This window comes from Megascapheus bottae, chromosome 8 (genome assembly GCF_031878675.1).
Source record: "Megascapheus bottae isolate mThoBot1 chromosome 8, mThoBot2.hap1, whole genome shotgun sequence".
NCBI classification, from domain to species: domain Eukaryota; kingdom Metazoa; phylum Chordata; class Mammalia; order Rodentia; family Geomyidae; genus Megascapheus; species Megascapheus bottae.
The window spans coordinates 26028741-26046922 of NC_143516.1; the positions used below are offsets into that span (position 1 = coordinate 26028741).

Consider the following 18182-nt stretch of genomic DNA (forward strand, 5'->3'; position numbering starts at 1 on the left):
TGTACCTTTTTTTCATGCAGCTTTATAGATATTTGATTATGTCATTTTCAATGTGATATATAAAAACAAATAGCTACTCAGGAGGCTGAGATCTGAATATCGTAGTTCAAAGCATGAAAGTCCGTGAGACTCTTATCTCCAGTTGACCACTAGAAAAAGGAATAGTACCAGGCCCAGATTCAAGACCCATGACCAACCAAAAAAAACAAAACAAAACAAAACTAACCAGTAACTAAAGTGTGTACTAAATATTGTCTCTAACTAGCCAAAATGGTTCCCTTTCCTTAAAACATCTCTGAAGATAAATGGGAATGAAGTCATGAATACCCATAGAAAACAAGTACTTTCCTTCACAGTCTGTTTGTTCTACCAAACATTCATTGTGAATCTTCAAGTGTGATGTGCCAGAATGTGATTACAAATTATACTAATACAGATTCCAATTTAGATGGGTCAGCAGCAGCAGCCTGGCTTATCTGGGTTGTTTTGTGTTTGGTTAAAGAATGTATTTTTCAGGTAGCTATGTTGTTTCACTTGCCTTTTCCTTTTGAGAAGTACATTACACAATGTATGTCTTGTTTCCTTGATACTCTTCAGGCTTAATTAGCTTTAAGTATAAAGTCTTATCAGCCTGCCATGCTACTTACATGGCTTGCAAAATCTTTCCCTTTCTACTTGGTCTCCTGAATACATGTCAGGTCTGTGTCTTGCTATTATATGGGTCATTGTCTTTTAACCCGGATTCCCATTTCTTTTTAGACTCTGAATTCAGTCACCCCTCGACTACAAGCTGAGGACTGCAGTATAGCATGCTTGCCAAGGAACCATGACAAGAACCGTTTCATGGACATGCTGCCACCTGACAGATGTCTGCCTTTTTTAATTACAATTGATGGGGAGAGCAGTAACTACATCAACGCTGCTCTTATGGATGTAAGAGACTACCCTCTTTGTTAGTTGAAAACGCTATGAAAATCCACGTATGCCACTGAACACTGGCTACTTTTCTACAAAATTGAATGACCCAGAATGGAAAATTGGAAACTTGTATGGACATTTTTTTTTGTAGAAAGTGACCTCCAGATTCATTTGACCTACAGAGTCTTAGTAACTATATATTTTTTTAGCTTTACTATAGAATTTGGGCTTGATTAACAATTGTTGTATTCATAGAAGAAATTCTGAAAGTTGTATTTTTTTCATTTTAATTGTTTTGCTAGAAAATAATGGAATTATGCCTTCTTTATTTTGATTATCATTAGGAATGCCATATCTTACCAAAGTTGGGAATTTTATGTGTTATATAATATTCCCATAATTTATAGGTAGCATTTTTATATGCTATTAGTTTATAAGGACTTTTTTGGAAATAAGTATATGACATTACTGTGTATTAGCCATAGGAGCTATGAAATGGGGCTTGCTTGTCATTTGTCATATTTACTTCTTTGAAAGAAGTGATAATTCATTTCTTCACTTGTATTCCCATGAAATTAACTCAGTAATGATTTCACTATATTCCAGTGGTCCTCATGGTTTAGGCAACATTTTGATCCATCACTGCATGAAATGACTGCTTCCTCTGGCAGTCATTTAAATCTGTTGGAACAACTATCATTTGTGTGCTCACATTTCTTCATCTACTGTGTTTCTTCACAGAGCTACAGGCAGCCAGCTGCTTTCATCGTCACCCAGTACCCACTGCCAAACACTGTGAAAGATTTCTGGAGATTAGTGTATGATTATGGATGTACCTCCATAGTGATGTTAAATGAAGTCGACTTGTCCCAGGTTAGGAGGCATCGGTTGCTTTGTGCATTGATATACACAAAGTATATCTATAGATAGACAGACAGATAGATATGCATTGATATACATATATATATATGTATACACAGAGTTTAAAATAGTAAAGATCATAATTTCTACTGTATTAACCCTAATTAAAAAACTTCATACTCATTTCTTTTTCTTTCAAAATATTTCTCATCTAGGGCTGTCCACAGTACTGGCCAGAAGAAGGGATGCTACGATATGGTCCTATTCAAGTAGAATGTATGTCTTGCTCAATGGATTGTGATGTGATCAATAGGATTTTTAGGATATGCAATCTTACCAGGGTAAGTCTTTGTTGAGTCATTTGAACTGATTTAGAACAAATGAATAATTATGGTGATGAACATAATTCTTCCCAGTTATCTGGAAAAGATTTAGTAAGAACTACATAATGCATGCCATATCTTATCCCTTGGTATAAGGACAAGAACAACAATCAAATCAAGAAAAAAATGGAGGGCTGGGAGTTTGGTCTAGTGATGGAGTGCTTGCACGAAAACCTGGGTTCGATTCCTCAGTACCACATACACCAGAAAAAAAGCCGGAAGTGGTGCTGAGGCTCAAGTGGTAGAGCTCTAGCCTGAGAACGTACAAGGACAATGCTCAGACCCTGAGCTCAAGCTCAGGCCTGGCCAAAAAAAAAAAAATGGAAACAGAAAAGTCCATTCTCTTTCCAGTTACTAACTAGGTTAGCCTATCGCATCCAGAAATCTAGATTCAGATATAGTAGCTCAGACAGATTTTATAGCCAGGCCTGCATTCTCAGAATCGCATGCACTTCAGAAGAGGTGGTCTGCATATCCTATTATTGATGTCTAACCAGAAAAAGGCCTTTGATTGAAAAGTAAGAACATATATTGATGATGACAAAGATTGACCTCAGGAGGGAGGAATATGTCAGAGCCTCTATTGTAGGAAACCCTTAGACCTGCAATCAAGGTAACAGTCCAGGCCTGAGGGAAACTGTATATAGTCACCATCACGTAAGATTCTGCAATTACCCACAATTCTGTTTTCCTAAGCATGCAAGTTCTGGCTCTTCAAGACCTAAAGGGAGAATCTGCTGCCACCATTGTGCCTGTCAGGAGTTCTTCCCCTGACTTGTCATATGCATTTCACTGAATAGCGAGTTCTTCCCCAAAGAAGTACTAATAAAGACTGTTTAGATCATTTCACTAGAATTTGAAAACCATAGTTAGAAAGCTGCATTTTTATAAAGGGAAAGACTGCCTCTGTTTTCAAAGGACCCGCTCTATGTTTATGTATTATTTTAAGTGTGTGATTGGGACTGTCATGTTTCAGTGTTTCTTAGATGAAAATGGCTACATGTGTGTCTGTTAGTCTATGTCTATATAACTATGAACACGGGGTAAAATCCTATCCAATTCTGTCGCTCATTTCAGTGGAGAAAAATGCATATCTTAGATGTTAATTTAAATGAAATCTCATTATATCTGCACATCTATGACATTATGGTTCTAGTTATATTTTAGCTGAGCAACCATAGCTGCTAAAATAAGAAAGTAAAACACCTCTGTGAATTGAGCTGTTTATATGAAAAGTCTTGTAGGAAGAAAATCTAAAACCAGTGTTATTTTTTTCAATATGAATGTTTAATTATTCCTTTATTTTCCTCTATAGCTGATGTTTTGGTACTTTTTAGGACATCATAGTTTTTCTGTTCCTGGTCTCATTATTTAATATGATTTGCTTCATCATATACTTAGTATGCACAAATGTCAAATTGGGAATTGTATCCCATAGAGACTGTGTCCTGCCAAAAGATATGTAAGCCCTTGGCATGTAGAAGTTCAGATATGATACTTTAAGATATGGCTTACTCAGTTTATTTCATATTCATGTCTTGTGAGTTTTACATTTTGATTTCATTTAGCAGTATTGGTATTTGGAAGGTACTATGCAAAATACTTGTGACAGAGTTTGAGGCAAAAGAGATATATCATTAGCCTTAGGGAATTTATATTTTATCAGGGAAGATAAATACTAAATAAGTAATTGTATAGGGCCAGAAGCATGGCCTAGTGGTAAGAGTGCTTGCCTAGCATGCACAAATCCCTGGGTTTGATTACTTGGTAACACAGAAAAAGCCAGAAATGGTGGTGTGGCTCAAGTAGTAGAGCATTAGCCTTGAGACTGCCCAAGGACAGTGCTCAGGCCTTGAGTTCAAGCCCCTCAACTGACAAATAAATAATCATTTATTTACTAGCATGATACATATGAGACAGAGGGAAAGCACAGCATGCAGTTTATTTATAACCGGAAGGTGAGACATACCTATGTGATCACAGAAGGCATCTCTAAGATACTGGTATTTAAGACCAAATTTGAAATCTGTAGGTGGTATGTGAGGGTGAGAAAACAGCTATCTTGATTTGCTCAAGACAGAAAACTTTCCCAGAATACATGGGTTTCAGTTCTAAAGCAGAAAAATTCACAGGCAAACCAGGGTCAAGTTACTCCCCTGCGTGGATTAAGATCAAGTTTCCAAGGCAAAGGAGACAGCATCTGCACAGATGCCAAAACAAGAATTGTCTTGATGATGATGATGCATGGATGAAAGGAGACCAGTGTAAAACTAAGTCACACTGGCTCATGCTGGCAATCCTGTCTAGTCACGCTGAAATCTAAAAGATCTCAGTTGGAAGATGCTGGGGCAGAAAATTCTAAAAGACTCCACTCTAATTAACCAACAATGTTTATGGACTGGAGGAACGGCTCATATAATAGAATGTAAGCCATGAGCAAACAATGAAAAGCTAAGTGAGAATGAGAAACCATTTTATCTACTAACTAGGTAGAATAAAAAGAAGTTTGGAAAAGGATGTGGAATGAGATCATGTAAGGATTTTCAGGTCACAGAAGAGATCTGGATTTTATGCTGAGATCATTTGAAGTCATTCATGTTATCGACATCATAGATGTCTGTAGTAAGAGTGGATCCAGAAGGTGTCAAAGTTTATTCAGAAAGATCCACGTCAATTATTAGAACTTGCAACTACCAGTGGCATTAAAGTGATGGAAATGAATATGAAAGAAATGTAGTAAGCAAAATCATAAGACTCAAGCCCTGGAGTGGGGATGTGAGGGAAACCACAGATCTTAAGACAGTTCCCATGTTTCTCACTGCTATCACATGGAATTCTGTATGAGCATGTGTCATCTAGACTCCAGCCAATGCACTTTATATCAGAAAGGATGTCATTCTTACATTCTTGTGAAGGTTCTATTTTTACCTTACTCTCATAAAAGTATTTTTCCGTCTTCAGCCACAGGAAGGTTATCTGATGGTGCAGCAGTTTCAATATCTAGGGTGGGCTTCTCATCGGGAAGTGCCTGGATCCAAGCGGTCATTTTTGAAACTGATACTGCAAGTAGAAAAATGGCAGGAGGAATGTGAGGAAGCAGAAGGCCGGACCATCATCCACTGTTTGTGAGTAGGGCAGATTATCCTGGCCACAAGAGAGCGCCTTAGAGCTCATTTTCTTGTGTGCTTTTTTTTTTTTTTAATTCTTTATTGTTATTGTAAAAGTGATATACAGAGGGGTTACAGTTATATAAGTCAGATAAAGTGTACATTTCTTTTTGAACAATATCACCATCCTTTCCCTTCCTCTCTGCCAGCTTTCCACTACCCTGTACCCCCACACAAATTGTATAGTGTTCAGCATAATGTCTTAGTATCACTACTGCATTTGTTCACTCTTTGTTCCTCCATTTTATATGTGCCCCCCCTACCCTCCCAAAGACAGATAAGTAGACAGAAAAGACAAAAAGAAATGAAAACCAGCCACAAAAAGAAAAGTTAAACCTCTTGCTTCCAATTTCCTGGCATTCATTTCAATAAATATTATTTCATATGTTGAGATGCACACAGCTCTTGCACCTTCATCATCCCTCCTAAGAATACCCTCTTTGGATGTCAAGTGATGTATGCTAGAGTTTCTTACATCTTCAACGAAACTCTTGAATCTACCATATTTCAGATAATACATTTTCATACTCTCTCATAAGAGAATAATTAATTGACTTTCATTTTGTATTTTCTTTTTCTTCTCTTTTTTTTTGCCAGTCCTGGGGCTTGAACTCAAGGTCCTAAACACTGTCCTTGGGCTTTCTCAAGGCCAGAGCTCTAACCCTTGAGCAACAGCACCACTTTCAGCTTTCTCTATGTATGTGGTACTGAGGAATAGAACCCTGGGTCTTTGTGCATGCTGGGCAAGCACTCTACCAACTAGGCCAAACTACTGGCCCCTCATTTTTGTATTTTCTAGATATTATTATATAATTGCTTTATGACTTAAACTCTTTTGAACACTGCACTGAAAAACTTCCCTGATGCGATAGTGTACACATATATTGAAATATCAAGGTATACAGGATATTCCTACAGAATAGCTCTCTATATAAGCTCCTGAGTAACCCCATCCTCATATTTCTTATTTCCTACCCCATATACACACATGCACACATACAGTGAAAAATCAAGATAAAAATGGAACACCACTTAAAAGCTCATGTCTTCTATAAGTATACGTGATTCTATTGCTTTTGGTTCCCTAAAGCTGCCAAAGTAAATTTGTTTTCTCTACTTTCAGAAATGGTGGCGGGCGAAGTGGCATGTTCTGTGCTATAGGCATTGTTGTTGAGATGGTAAAGCGGCAAAATGTTGTAGATGTCTTCCATGCAGTGAAGACACTAAGAAACAGCAAGCCGAACATGGTGGAAGCCCCGGTAAGTCACAGGGCTTTAGACTCATGAGCAATCTTAGAGATTGGCTTATCCATGGATGTCATGATTTCATTTCATACAGATGAGAAAATAAGCTATTATGGGAACCTTCCCCCTAATTTCTAGATTGCAGAGTATCTCTCATTCATGACAGCTCATCTTTTATACATAAACAGTTACTAATTTTAAAAATGGCATTTTTCATATAAAATATAGAATTTTCTTATAAGTATATCAGTATTTGCTTTAAGAAAATGAAATTAAGCTCTTTTCTCACTTTTTTCTTATTTTTATTTTATTTACTAATTGTTGCTACTGGGGCTTGAACTCAAGGCTTCATGCTCTCATATGGTTTTTGCTCAAATGAATGCTCTGCCACTTGAGTCAGACCTTTACTTCTTGCTAATTAATTGGGGATAAGAGACTCCCTGACCTTTCCTGACTGGGGTGACCTAGAAACTTTATCTTCAGATGTTTGCTGCCAGAGTAGCCAGGATTATAGACAGAAACCACTAGCACCCAATTTTTTTCCCATTTTCTAAGACATATTGGGTTAACTAATAAAGCATTTATTTATAGTCATGTTCATAGATTATCTCAGTGTCTTTGGTGTCAACGTTTGCTTTTGTTTTATTCTTCTTCTTATTATTATTATTGCAGTGCTAAGAGTAGGACCCAGGGCCCCACCCATGCCAGAGCTACAACTCTAACCCAACTACATCTAGGATTTTTAAAGGCTGACACTGAATCACTCTGTTATTTTTTTCCTGATTAAATTATAAATTATTAAACTATCATTGCTGATAGTTTTCAGCTTTTATCATCTATAAAGTATACTTCATGTGATACCCCATGAAGTTGCCTGGGCTTGCAAAATCAGAATATGGCTTACAAACTAAAAGCAAGGAGTGCATAAAAGTGAAATTTCTCTTGGGTGAAGCTGTGTGCAAAGTAAAAAGATTATTACCTCTCTGACATATTTTACTTCTAAACCAAGATGTCTGGGTTTCACACATACACAGGATAGGTCAAATGAGCATCAACTTTGTAGTTGAGACTCAAGAGGAAAGTAAACCAGAAAAACCAAGGTATCCTTGTTGATTGCCCTACACTTATCAAGATGATCAGATAACTAAAATGAGCAATTCAGTAAACTTTTCATGTATTTTTTTTACCACTTCCTGCTTCTGGGTTGTTCACACAAGAGATGAATTGCTTCCTGAGACAAAATTTGAAGACTTAGGTTTGTGCTATTTAACTTTGATAAGGAACAGTAGACTACTGCCTTTTCTCAAGTGGTTTACTCTCTTTATTTCCCTATGGACATGATGATATAGGTTTTTTTCTAGATTGGTAGCAACTACAATTGGAAAAAGGTGAATTTGTGGAATGCTTTTGGTAGAATTTTCAGATCTTTACACAAAATGGATGGGGTACTATTTAAGTAATTCTAACTTGAAGAGCTTTAAACTGTAACATGCAGGCTCTGGGAAGCACTCATCTACAGAATTCAACTTTTGTTCCATGTTTAACGTTATTGTCTTTCCTTTCCTTGAAATTAAAAATTTCAAGAACACTGCTTTCTTTTTTTGAACATTCAGGTTTGATTAATACTAAACACCTTGTTGAATCACAGTTGATAATTAATTCAGGAATTGTTTGGCTAGGAAATTTAGAGTTAAAATTAGTAGCAAATGTTTAAAGAGACAGAACTGATCCCAACAGTTTTTGGCTTAAAGAATGATCTCTAAGGGGTAGGGAGGTAGCCTTGAGCTGAAGAGTTCAGGGACAGCGCCCAGGCCCAGAGTTCAAGCCCCATCACCCTCCCCCCTGAAAAAAAAACCTAACCATCTCTAAGATGGACTTGCTGCAACAGCAGGCTAATTTAAATCATACTTACTTTGAAAAGAATATTAAATACCACTTGCTAAAAACTTCTATAAATAAGTAATATTCATTTATAAATAATATTAATTTTAGATTATTCTCCAGTCCAGTTACTTAGACTAGATTGAGAACTTTTCGATGAAATGAATATTGTATATCACAATTTGTAATACACTATAAGAATTTTTCTACCTCCTAAGCCAGGCACCAGTGGCGCAATGGCGCCTGTAATCCTAGCTACTCGAGCTCTGAAGATCACAGTTCACAGCCAGCCCAGGCGTGAAAGTCTGTGAGACCCTTATCTCCAGTTAACCATCAGAAAAACTGGAAGTGGCCCTATGGCTCAAGGGGTAGAGTGCTAATCTTGAGCTAAAGAGCTCAGGGACAGCACCCAGGCCCAGAGTGTAAGCTCCACAACCAACCAAAAAAAAAAAAAAAAAAAAAAGAATTTTTCTAAATCCTTACTAGTGGAGTAAGTCATTTGGACTGGCAACTCAAATTATCATGTATAATTCAAATTTTTATTGTCAGACACATTCTCTTATGTAAAGAGAGGTTTACCTTAATAACATTTGATGCATAGGTAGACTTGAAAATTTCAAGAATCACTTGCCATCTGTGTACAATTTACTTAAACAGTAGTCAGGTGGACTACGAGCTATAGCAAAAATAAAAAATTCGAGCCAAGCCCAGGTGTCTCATGCCTGTAATCCTAGTTACTCAGGAGGTTGATTTCTAAAGATCGTAGTTGGAAGCCAGCCCACATGGTAAAGTCTATAAGACTCTTATCTCCAATTGACCACTAGGAAACCAGAAGTGGTGTTGTAAGTGGTAGAGCACTAACCTTGAGCAAAAATACTCAGGGACAGCACCCAGGTCCCGTGACCAGCTGAGAAAAAAAAAACAAAAAAGAAAAAGAAACTGGGAAAGGCAATTCATAATAATTAACTTTGCTTCGATCTTCATTCTTTCCTTTTTTTTTCTCTCCTAGGGATATAATATACAATGTGGAGAAAAATAATAGCAAACATTCTTTGTAGCCATATAAAAAAGAAAAATAGAAAAACCCACTTACTGATCCATAGCATAGAATTTTTTAATATTAAGAGATCTGTTAAATAGAAAAGAAACATACCAATGTTACATAAAGTAAAATAAAAAATTGTTTTGAATGTTTATTCTAAAATGATTATGATTTTTAACTATGTTCTTTAAAAAACATAGTAAATTAAGGCCATATCTTTACAATTTCTTCTTATGATTGAATTATATTTCTTCTGTTTGTTTTTTATTTCTGGGAAAATTTTCTGTAATGATGAAATAATACTGTTATAACCAGGTGTTTTGTAATCTGGACAATTAATGCTTCTCTTGACGAAAAAAAGTAGGTGGGCAAAGATAAAATATCTTTCCTCATTGTTTTTTTTTCTTAACAAAGAATTATTAGACTCAAATAAAATAGTCCTCCTATATTTAGAAAAAAGTTATTTTGCCACTGTCTAGTGATTTACATCGGGTGTTGAGTTTTCATTTAGCAGCTACTCTTCACCATTAGCTTTTTTCCTAACTCACCCTTTCTGTTGTAATATTTTGCAGGAGCAGTACCGTTTCTGCTATGATGTAGCTTTGGAATACTTAGAATCTTCATAGTTGGGTGAGAATTTCCACAGTGCATCCACACACAAACCTGTGCATCTGTTCAGCCAGCAGCAACTATAACCCGTTACACCTGTGCAGAGAGATTTTAATGTGGGGGGTGGGAGGATTTTACATTTGAGAGGTAAAAGTATTTTTCTTATGAAGATGTATCTTAATAAAAAAAAGAGAGAATTTGATTACTTTCTATCGCTGTATTAAAGCATCCACATTCAATGCCACATGAACTATGTTTAATAAGAACCAGAGATTCAAATGACAACTTCTCTTGTAAATTAAATGCACAACATTTTCTCTCCTGCCTTAGGTAAAGCAGCCACTACATGTTGCATGAATTAATACTTTTTATGTGGCATTTTCCTCCATTTCTAAAATGAAAAACTGTTGAATCCTTAAAGGAAGAAAAGGTGTTCAAATTCACAATTAATTTCACTTTTATATATGTTCCAAGTGTAGCAGATATCTATATAAATATATAAATATATATAACTGGCTTATTTTCTTTTAATGTGCAATGATGGCTGGATCATAAAAAATTCTTTTTAGAAAATAACATAAGCCAAAGACTCAAGTGTAAATATGTGTATAAGGAAAAAGCACATTCTATTTATTGGTTACTTACATTCCTTTTTTCAAGGCAAAAATACTACCACCATGCAATCATTTTTTGTTTCCAGAGAGTTTCTTTTCCTTTAGCAAAAATCAACTCTAAACGATTTTTGTAGATTATTTTTTGTATGTTTTAGTGTAAGTAGAAGATAAACTTTTTATTCATAAACCAGGAAAGCAATGTTCTTTATAGTGATTCCCTTGTGTACATGCTTGTGAATTAAATTTATGTAAAACACCTTGGCAATTGTCTTTTAATAGAGGACCAAATTAAAAAAAAACATTTTTTGGCTGAAAATGTAGTTTTTCACAATTTCATTAGTAAATAATAATTAGAGAAACACACACTGCTACATATTGGAAGGCTTAGTATGTGATGACACAAGGTTTCACACAGCCCTGAAATGTTATCCTGAAATGTTATTTAGGTTTTGAAGGAATCCATCTCTTCAGACTGTAAGCCCTAGTCAGTAACACTAACAGAAATACTGATGCTTTTTTAGGTCAAGTTTCAGCAAACTGTGGATTGTCATTGTGATAAAATGTCAATGTTTACATGCACAGACTGTGGGCTCGATCATAGCAAGTATGAGCAAATCAGTGCCAGCCTGATGTGTGTATTGTCCTGAGATTCTCGGGTGAACTTCTCTAAATATGGTCATGTTCCGTGATCCATGAAGCTGTAACTGCCCATTGTCAGCTTGCAGTTGACAGTGACTAAAGCTTTCTAGTGTCCTCTTTCTACATTGCCAGTTCACGACATGGTGCTTCTAAAGATTTAATGGAAGTAAGTGTGAAATAAAGATTTTATAATTACAACAGCTACTGTTTACATGTCTTTTTCTCCTCTTCATTTTCACATCTTGTTTCTAAATTGTTGAGACTCTGAGGCTACAAAATTCTACTAAAGTGATAACTACTCTAATTTTTAAATTGTTTTTCCTAATTTAAATAACAGCCTGGGTAAATGATAAATGAAATAGCCAAGGATTGTCTTTTTCTCCTTCCTTCCTTCATTCCTTCTTTCCTCCCTTCCTCCCTTCCTTACCTCCTTCCTCTCTTGCTCTCTCTTTCTTTCCTCTTCCTTTCTACTACATATCTGAATATCTATATTGGTTCACTCCACATGTGCACTATGACAAAATACCTTAAAAGTAGGAAAAGTTTAGTTTGGCACACTATTTCAAAATTTCAGTCCAGGGTGAGTTGGGGCTGTGGACTCAGGCCTACATCGAGGATGAGCATGTGGCAGCTGTTATTATTTTTTAAAAAAAGTCCCTCCTCTTTAACCTGTTGAGCTACAAATATATGAATGGAGGTGATTCATCCATACATTGGGCTAGAGACCTCATGATCCCATCACCTCCCAAAGAACCTGAGCACAGGAGATGGGGGAGGTATTCTATGATATGAACCATGACATTATCCATTTAAATAGCACATTTCTGTACTTCTTTGTAACAACCTTGATAATATATGTATATATATATATATGTATATATATGCCAGAATAAGGAGATTCACATCTGAGGCTGACTTAGCTCTTCCATCCATTGCCTCTGTGTATACAATCTTGCAAAAGCAGTCACTTCATTCTTTTTTTCTCTTTTTTCTTTCTTCTTTACCAGTCCAGGCCATGAGCACTGTCCTTGGGCTTTCTTAAGGCTAGAGCTCAACCACTTGAGCCACAGCACCATGTCCAGCTTTTTTCTATGTATGTGGTACCAAGGAATTGAACCTGGGTCTTCATGCATGCTAAGCAAGCACTCTATCACTAGGCCAAACTCTTGACCTCAACTTCATTTCTTATTATTGGTTATTATTTGGTTTTCTTATGAAGCATTAACATTACGAACATTCTCAGGCTCTCCTTTGCCACGGACAAGAGGAGAGCACTAGAGACATCCCTCAGTAAGGACGCTTCTCCTAGGAAAACTTTTCAAATAAAGATGGAAACGTTTAACAAAGATGGAGGCTGCCTGTAACCCAATTTTTTTGTTTTTACTATGACAGATTGTTGTGGAAAGCAAAGAATTACTTTGGCTCTGGTCTAGAGACTAGAAAAATCTAAGACCTTTGAATCAACATCTGCTCTAGACTTGTGGGGAGGGCCTTCCGCTGCTTTTCCTAGTGGAGAGTGGAAAGGCAGTACTTGCATGTAAAGGAGAGAAGGGCCCTGCGGAGAGCTATCCCGTTCCCACAATTGACCTCCTCATGGGCGTTTCACCCTGTCACCCAAAACCATCCACAAGGCTTCCCCTTCCAACTTGAGTGTTAGTAGAAACAAACCAAGCCTTGATAAAGGCATTCAGCCTTTATCACAAACTCATCCAATCTACCTTTTTTTTGCCAGGCCTAGGCTTGAGTTCAGGGCCTGAGCACTGTCCTTGGACTTTCTCAAGGCTAGAGCTGTACCACTTGAGCCTCAGCACCACTTCAGGTTTTTTTTTTTCTATGTATGTGGTACCAAGGAATCGAACCCAGGTCTTCCTGCATGCTAGGCAAGCACTCTACCACTAGGCCAAACTCTCAGCCCCATCCAATCTACCTTTATGTGGCAAGATTCTATCAGGGCTTCAGAGGCTTTTACTTGCTGAATGGCAATAATGTCATTCCGACTCATGTGAATATATGACACTCCACCAAAGTCATCGTGAATATAGCTGTCCACACAGTTCTTTCTGCATACATCAAAAAATCAAGACAGGTACTGGTAGCACACACTTGTAATCCTAGATACTCAGGAGCCTGTGGCTTAAGACTCTTAATTTGAAGCCAGCCCAGGCAGAAACATCCAAGAGATTCTTATCCACAATTGAGCAGGAAAAGCAGAAAGTGGTAGAGTGCCAGACTGGAATGAAAAATCTAAATGAGAATACGAGGCTCTGAGTTAAGGCTCCACTACCATTACAAACAGGAAAAAAGAAAAAAAAAAAGACAATCAGGCTAGGTGTGTGGCTCTACTAATAGAGTGCCTACCTACCAAGCACAAGCGCTGAGTTCAACTCCCAGTAACATCAGAAAAATAAACTATTTTTCAAAAAGGATAAACAGGGGCTGGGAGTTTGGCCTAGTGGTAGAGTGCTTGCCTAGCATGCACGAAAACCCAGTTCGATTCCTCGATACCACATGCAAAGAAAAAAAAAAGCCTGAAATGGTGCTGAGGCTCAAGTGGTAGAGATCTATCCTTGAGAAAGTCTAAGGACAGTGCTCAGGCCCTGAGCTCAAGCCCAGGCAAAAAAAAAAAGACAAACATCTCATGCCTGCTTCATTTGGGCACTACAGAAAACAGTTTAACAGGAGACAACCAACATGAGAGGTCTAACTTTTTCTAAGAACTCACATTTGAGCTGGATAGGGTTAGGTACACCTGAAACGCCAGCATTCGAGGACACTGGATTCCGAGGACTGAGATTTCTGAGCCAGCCTGGGCTACATAGCAATTTCAAATCAATTTTAGATTACCTAGTAACCTAGTAACACAAACACGACACACAAACACACACAACAGGAAAACTAAATACTTTTACTTTATACCTTGAGGAACTCATTGAGTAGACCTAACTCTCTAGAGGGCAAGGAATCTTGGCAGAGTTCCAAAGAGTTGCCTCGCCTTTCACAGTTCTCCATGCCTATCAGTTGTCCCATAAGGGTTGTCACAAGTCAGACTTCAAGATCCCTTTCCTGTATATTTACACTAGGGACATGCTGGGAATATGCATTTACAGAGAACCTAGCATCTAAGAAACATACCAGACTCCAGTAATCATTAAAAGTCAGGGAGAGTATTGTTTATAGCTCGACTAAAAATAAGACAATCTATTAAGTTAAAAGATCACTTTTGAGATTGGCCTTAATTTCATAAGGGAGTGATATTTGTCCATTTGTATTTAATTTCATAAGGGAGTGATATTTGTCCATTTGTATTTAATTTCTGTGAGCTTTGGCTGGCATTCGTTTTTCTTAACAGACTAGCATGAAATGAACTTTTTGTCACATAATTAAAAGTAATAGGTAATGTCTACCAAAAAATATTACTATAGGCAGAAACTTCAATCCTCATTGATTCCTTGGAGAATTATATAATAAGCAGGCTCAATATGATATTCTATGATATGACACTACTTTATGTAAATATAAAAGACAATTGTCTGTGCTTCTCTTGGTTACTTCTACTTGCACACTTCCATAAAATACCCCTGCAACTTACTGAGTAGAAGTGGGAGTGATATTATCTGAATGAATTCCCTATGCTGGCCTAGCTAGGCAGTCTACAGAGTAGAATATTACCTCTCTGAAACTAAAAGGAAAAGCTTTCTCTTGGGATCTATCTTACATAAGCTATAAGTAACTTCTGGAATATAAATTTTCCAAAAAAATCAATGGAAATGTGATAGATGTATAACACTTCTGAACTTCTAGCTTCTTCCAGAGTGAATTGAAGTACTCACCTGGAAGATAACCAATCCCACAGAAGCACTGTTGTTATCAAATCCTAGAAGAAATTAATGGATGGGTTTCTAAACCACTGAAACAAACATAGATCCCTATAGATTTTCTGAAAGCTCTTCTTTTAATGTTAAAATCTGTCCTGGGAAGGAAGCAGGGAGAGATTTTATGACAGATAAAACCTGTCAATGTACTTGCTAGTTGTAGAAAATGAACTACAATTACTAAAATGTAATACAAAAAATCAAATGCTGATTTATTCTGATGTAGTGGTATTCTGAACATACTGACTTTATTTTAGGTTTCATTAATCTTGATTCAGTTCTAAAAATGTAACAAGAAAAAAGAAATCCAAATAGACAAAAAATGACCCTCAGAATTTCCAGGCCATCTATGAAGATACAAGAACAAGAATATTTAAGCAGAGTCACCAGAGACTTCTTTACTAACCTAGAAACTAGAATGTACAGACAAGCAAAGTCTGTGTTATGTGGTCTTGGAGATAAACATCAAACAGAAAACAGAGTGCAATTGTAGTGGCATCCATTATTATTTATTGAGAAAAGCAAAGAAAACTAATGGATGTGCTCCAGCAGGTAAGTTTGAGTGAGGAAATTAGACCATGGATTTTTTTTAATATAACTCCAATTCTATAACCCCCGAAATATCTGTAGCTAGTGGTTTCTCTCATAGGACTAATTTTCATCTTTTAAAGGATCAAGACATGTGAAAGGGTATCAATGTATGTGAATTAATGCATCTTCTATCTGGCAAATATCATGTAACCCTTCTATTAATTATAATAAAAATATATGGAAAAAATAAAGATACTCCCTCAAGGAAACAGTGAAGCAAGAGTGACAAAAGGAGATGTACTCACTCAATGCTGACTTATGAAATGGCAACCCATTTGTATATCACCTTAATAATAAAAAATTAAAATTAAAAAGTTGAACAAAATACTCCTCCAATTTGCCAGTGGAGATATCCAGCTGTAAGGGAGATAAATGGGCTACTTCCTAGCTTTTGTACCCATAATTCTTTCTGTGGCTTTGTCCTTACTCACTGAAAATGAGAAAATTTCTACATACCACTATCTGCATATATGAAATACCGAAAATGACACAACATTGAACACTCCCTGGACCTGCTGTCTTCTGTCTTTGTGACTTTCTGTGACCATTTTGCAACCTGTTGTGTGTTCTATTATGCACTGCCATTATTTTCCATGCATACATTATCACCTTGAATGGATGTGGAAAAAGGGACAAGTATTCCCAATTATCTCAGTGAACTGAGGAGTTGGATATTTGCATATTCATCAAAATTATAATTCTGGTGCATTTTTACTACCAATTCTTCTAAAAACATATCCTGGAAATCTAGGGAGTAGAAATGGTAAATATTTGAATAAATAGATAAAGCTAATATTACTGTAAACATCTTCATTTCCAATGAAAATAAAGGTTGTCAAAAATTCTTTAAAATGTGTAGGCAAGTACACAAACAGTGCTCTATTTTAAATAGACCATGTGTCCTTCAGATTCATGTTGGATTTTCAACTTCCATAGAGGCAGGAGCGATGGTAACTACTATTTGACACTGAAGCCAGCTCCCACATGACACTAAAGTATACCAATGCCCAGCGAAGAGCACACACACCTCCCACGTAGCATCTCTGTGTGACAGTGTGGATCCATTTGTTTCTCATTACTTAAATCAATATACTTCATTTCTTTTGAATGTTTAAATATTGGCAACCACTGTAGTTAAAAATATACACAAAACAAAAACAAATCTCTGGTTCCAACTCTGCAGGACAATCAAAAGCCATCTGAAGATCACATCTGGTATTGATTTTTAAGAGTTCCCGCCTCCTGGTTTGTGACGTCTATGTGGAAAAAAATGTGATGTGATCTTTTAGATAAGCATTTTTAAAGATCAGTTTTAATAATTTAAAAATAGCTATCATAATTGGTTTTTAATAGTTTTATTCTTTGTGCTTTATTTTCTCACACATTTATTTAATGCTGGGTAGATGATTCTTGAGATAAGAAAAAAAATCAAAAATAGAAAAAAAGTCGTTGTCTTATTTGCTCTCTAGTATTTGAATTGGATCAGAAAAACACACTTCGGAAAGTAACTAAAAAATTTCTCCCAGTCAGCACCCCCAAAATGATGACTGGAAGAGGATAATTCTGGAAGCAACAATATTGCAAATCCATGATAAAAATAGCAAAGCATTTCTTCTTGAGCCATGGGATGGCATAAACCATTTGAGTCTCAAGTGCAGAATAGCATCTGTGGGTCCTGCATTTCCAGATTGTGATAGTACCTGCTGACTTCCATGGCAGGTGTGAAGCAGTGTGGGCTCTTCCAGCCCACAATGGGAACCTGCCTTCCACCTTCATAAATCTAATTACCTGGAGCACAGTCAGCAGACTGAAATTGATTTCTTTTCACCTTCCTATTATATTCTTGGCATGAAAAAAATTGTTAATTACTTATCTTCCAATGTCAAGTTCTTTACCAACTGAGATCAAGTGTGGTCAGTAAGAAGGAAAAAATCTACATACCTATAAGAAATCAGAGAACTGGCTTTACCTATGAATAATAGAATACGAGAGGAATATTACAGATAAAAATATCATGCCTTTATTAATAACATCAAAAAGTTAAAACCAAAAAAGGCATGCAGCTATCTATAAAAGTCCAGATGGTTGATATTTTCATCTTCGTGGGCTATCGATCTCTATTACCTGTGATGCTAGAGACGCCTAGAAGATTAGCTAAGGGTTGTTTTTCAAACAGAAATGAAATCATGAAAGAGGGAATTTTCCAAGCATTAGGAAGGAAAAGCTTGTAAAATAATATTTTAAAGTGGTAAAGTTACCTATATGGAGGTAAGTTTTCCATACTAAGCTCAAGAATAACAAGATTTTATGTGAGCTCATTGTAATACCCAGAGAAGTCACTATGAAAATTATATCAGAGTG

The 18182-nt window shown here is 36.5% G+C and overlaps 1 protein-coding gene and 1 long non-coding RNA gene across 9 annotated transcripts in view; one reads left to right on the top strand and one right to left on the bottom strand.

Moving 5' to 3' along the window:
- Nucleotides 1–11558, top strand: part of Ptprk (protein tyrosine phosphatase receptor type K) — a 496079-nt gene extending 484521 nt beyond the window's left edge. For all 8 annotated transcript variants that reach the window (XM_090338149.1, XM_090338150.1, XM_090338152.1 and 5 more), the window contains 6 exons: nucleotides 760–933; nucleotides 1660–1791; nucleotides 1995–2120; nucleotides 5124–5287; nucleotides 6453–6588; nucleotides 10069–11558. In XM_090338149.1, coding sequence (XP_090194275.1) covers nucleotides 760–933; nucleotides 1660–1791; nucleotides 1995–2120; nucleotides 5124–5287; nucleotides 6453–6588; nucleotides 10069–10122 — 786 coding nt within the window. In that variant the 3' untranslated portion in view covers nucleotides 10123–11558. The remainder of the gene's footprint in view (nucleotides 1–759; nucleotides 934–1659; nucleotides 1792–1994; nucleotides 2121–5123; nucleotides 5288–6452; nucleotides 6589–10068) is intronic.
- The window catches only part of LOC150059682 (uncharacterized), a 722023-nt gene that overhangs the window by 561677 nt on the left and 142164 nt on the right, over nucleotides 1–18182 (bottom strand). The gene's annotated exons all lie outside the window — the stretch shown is intronic.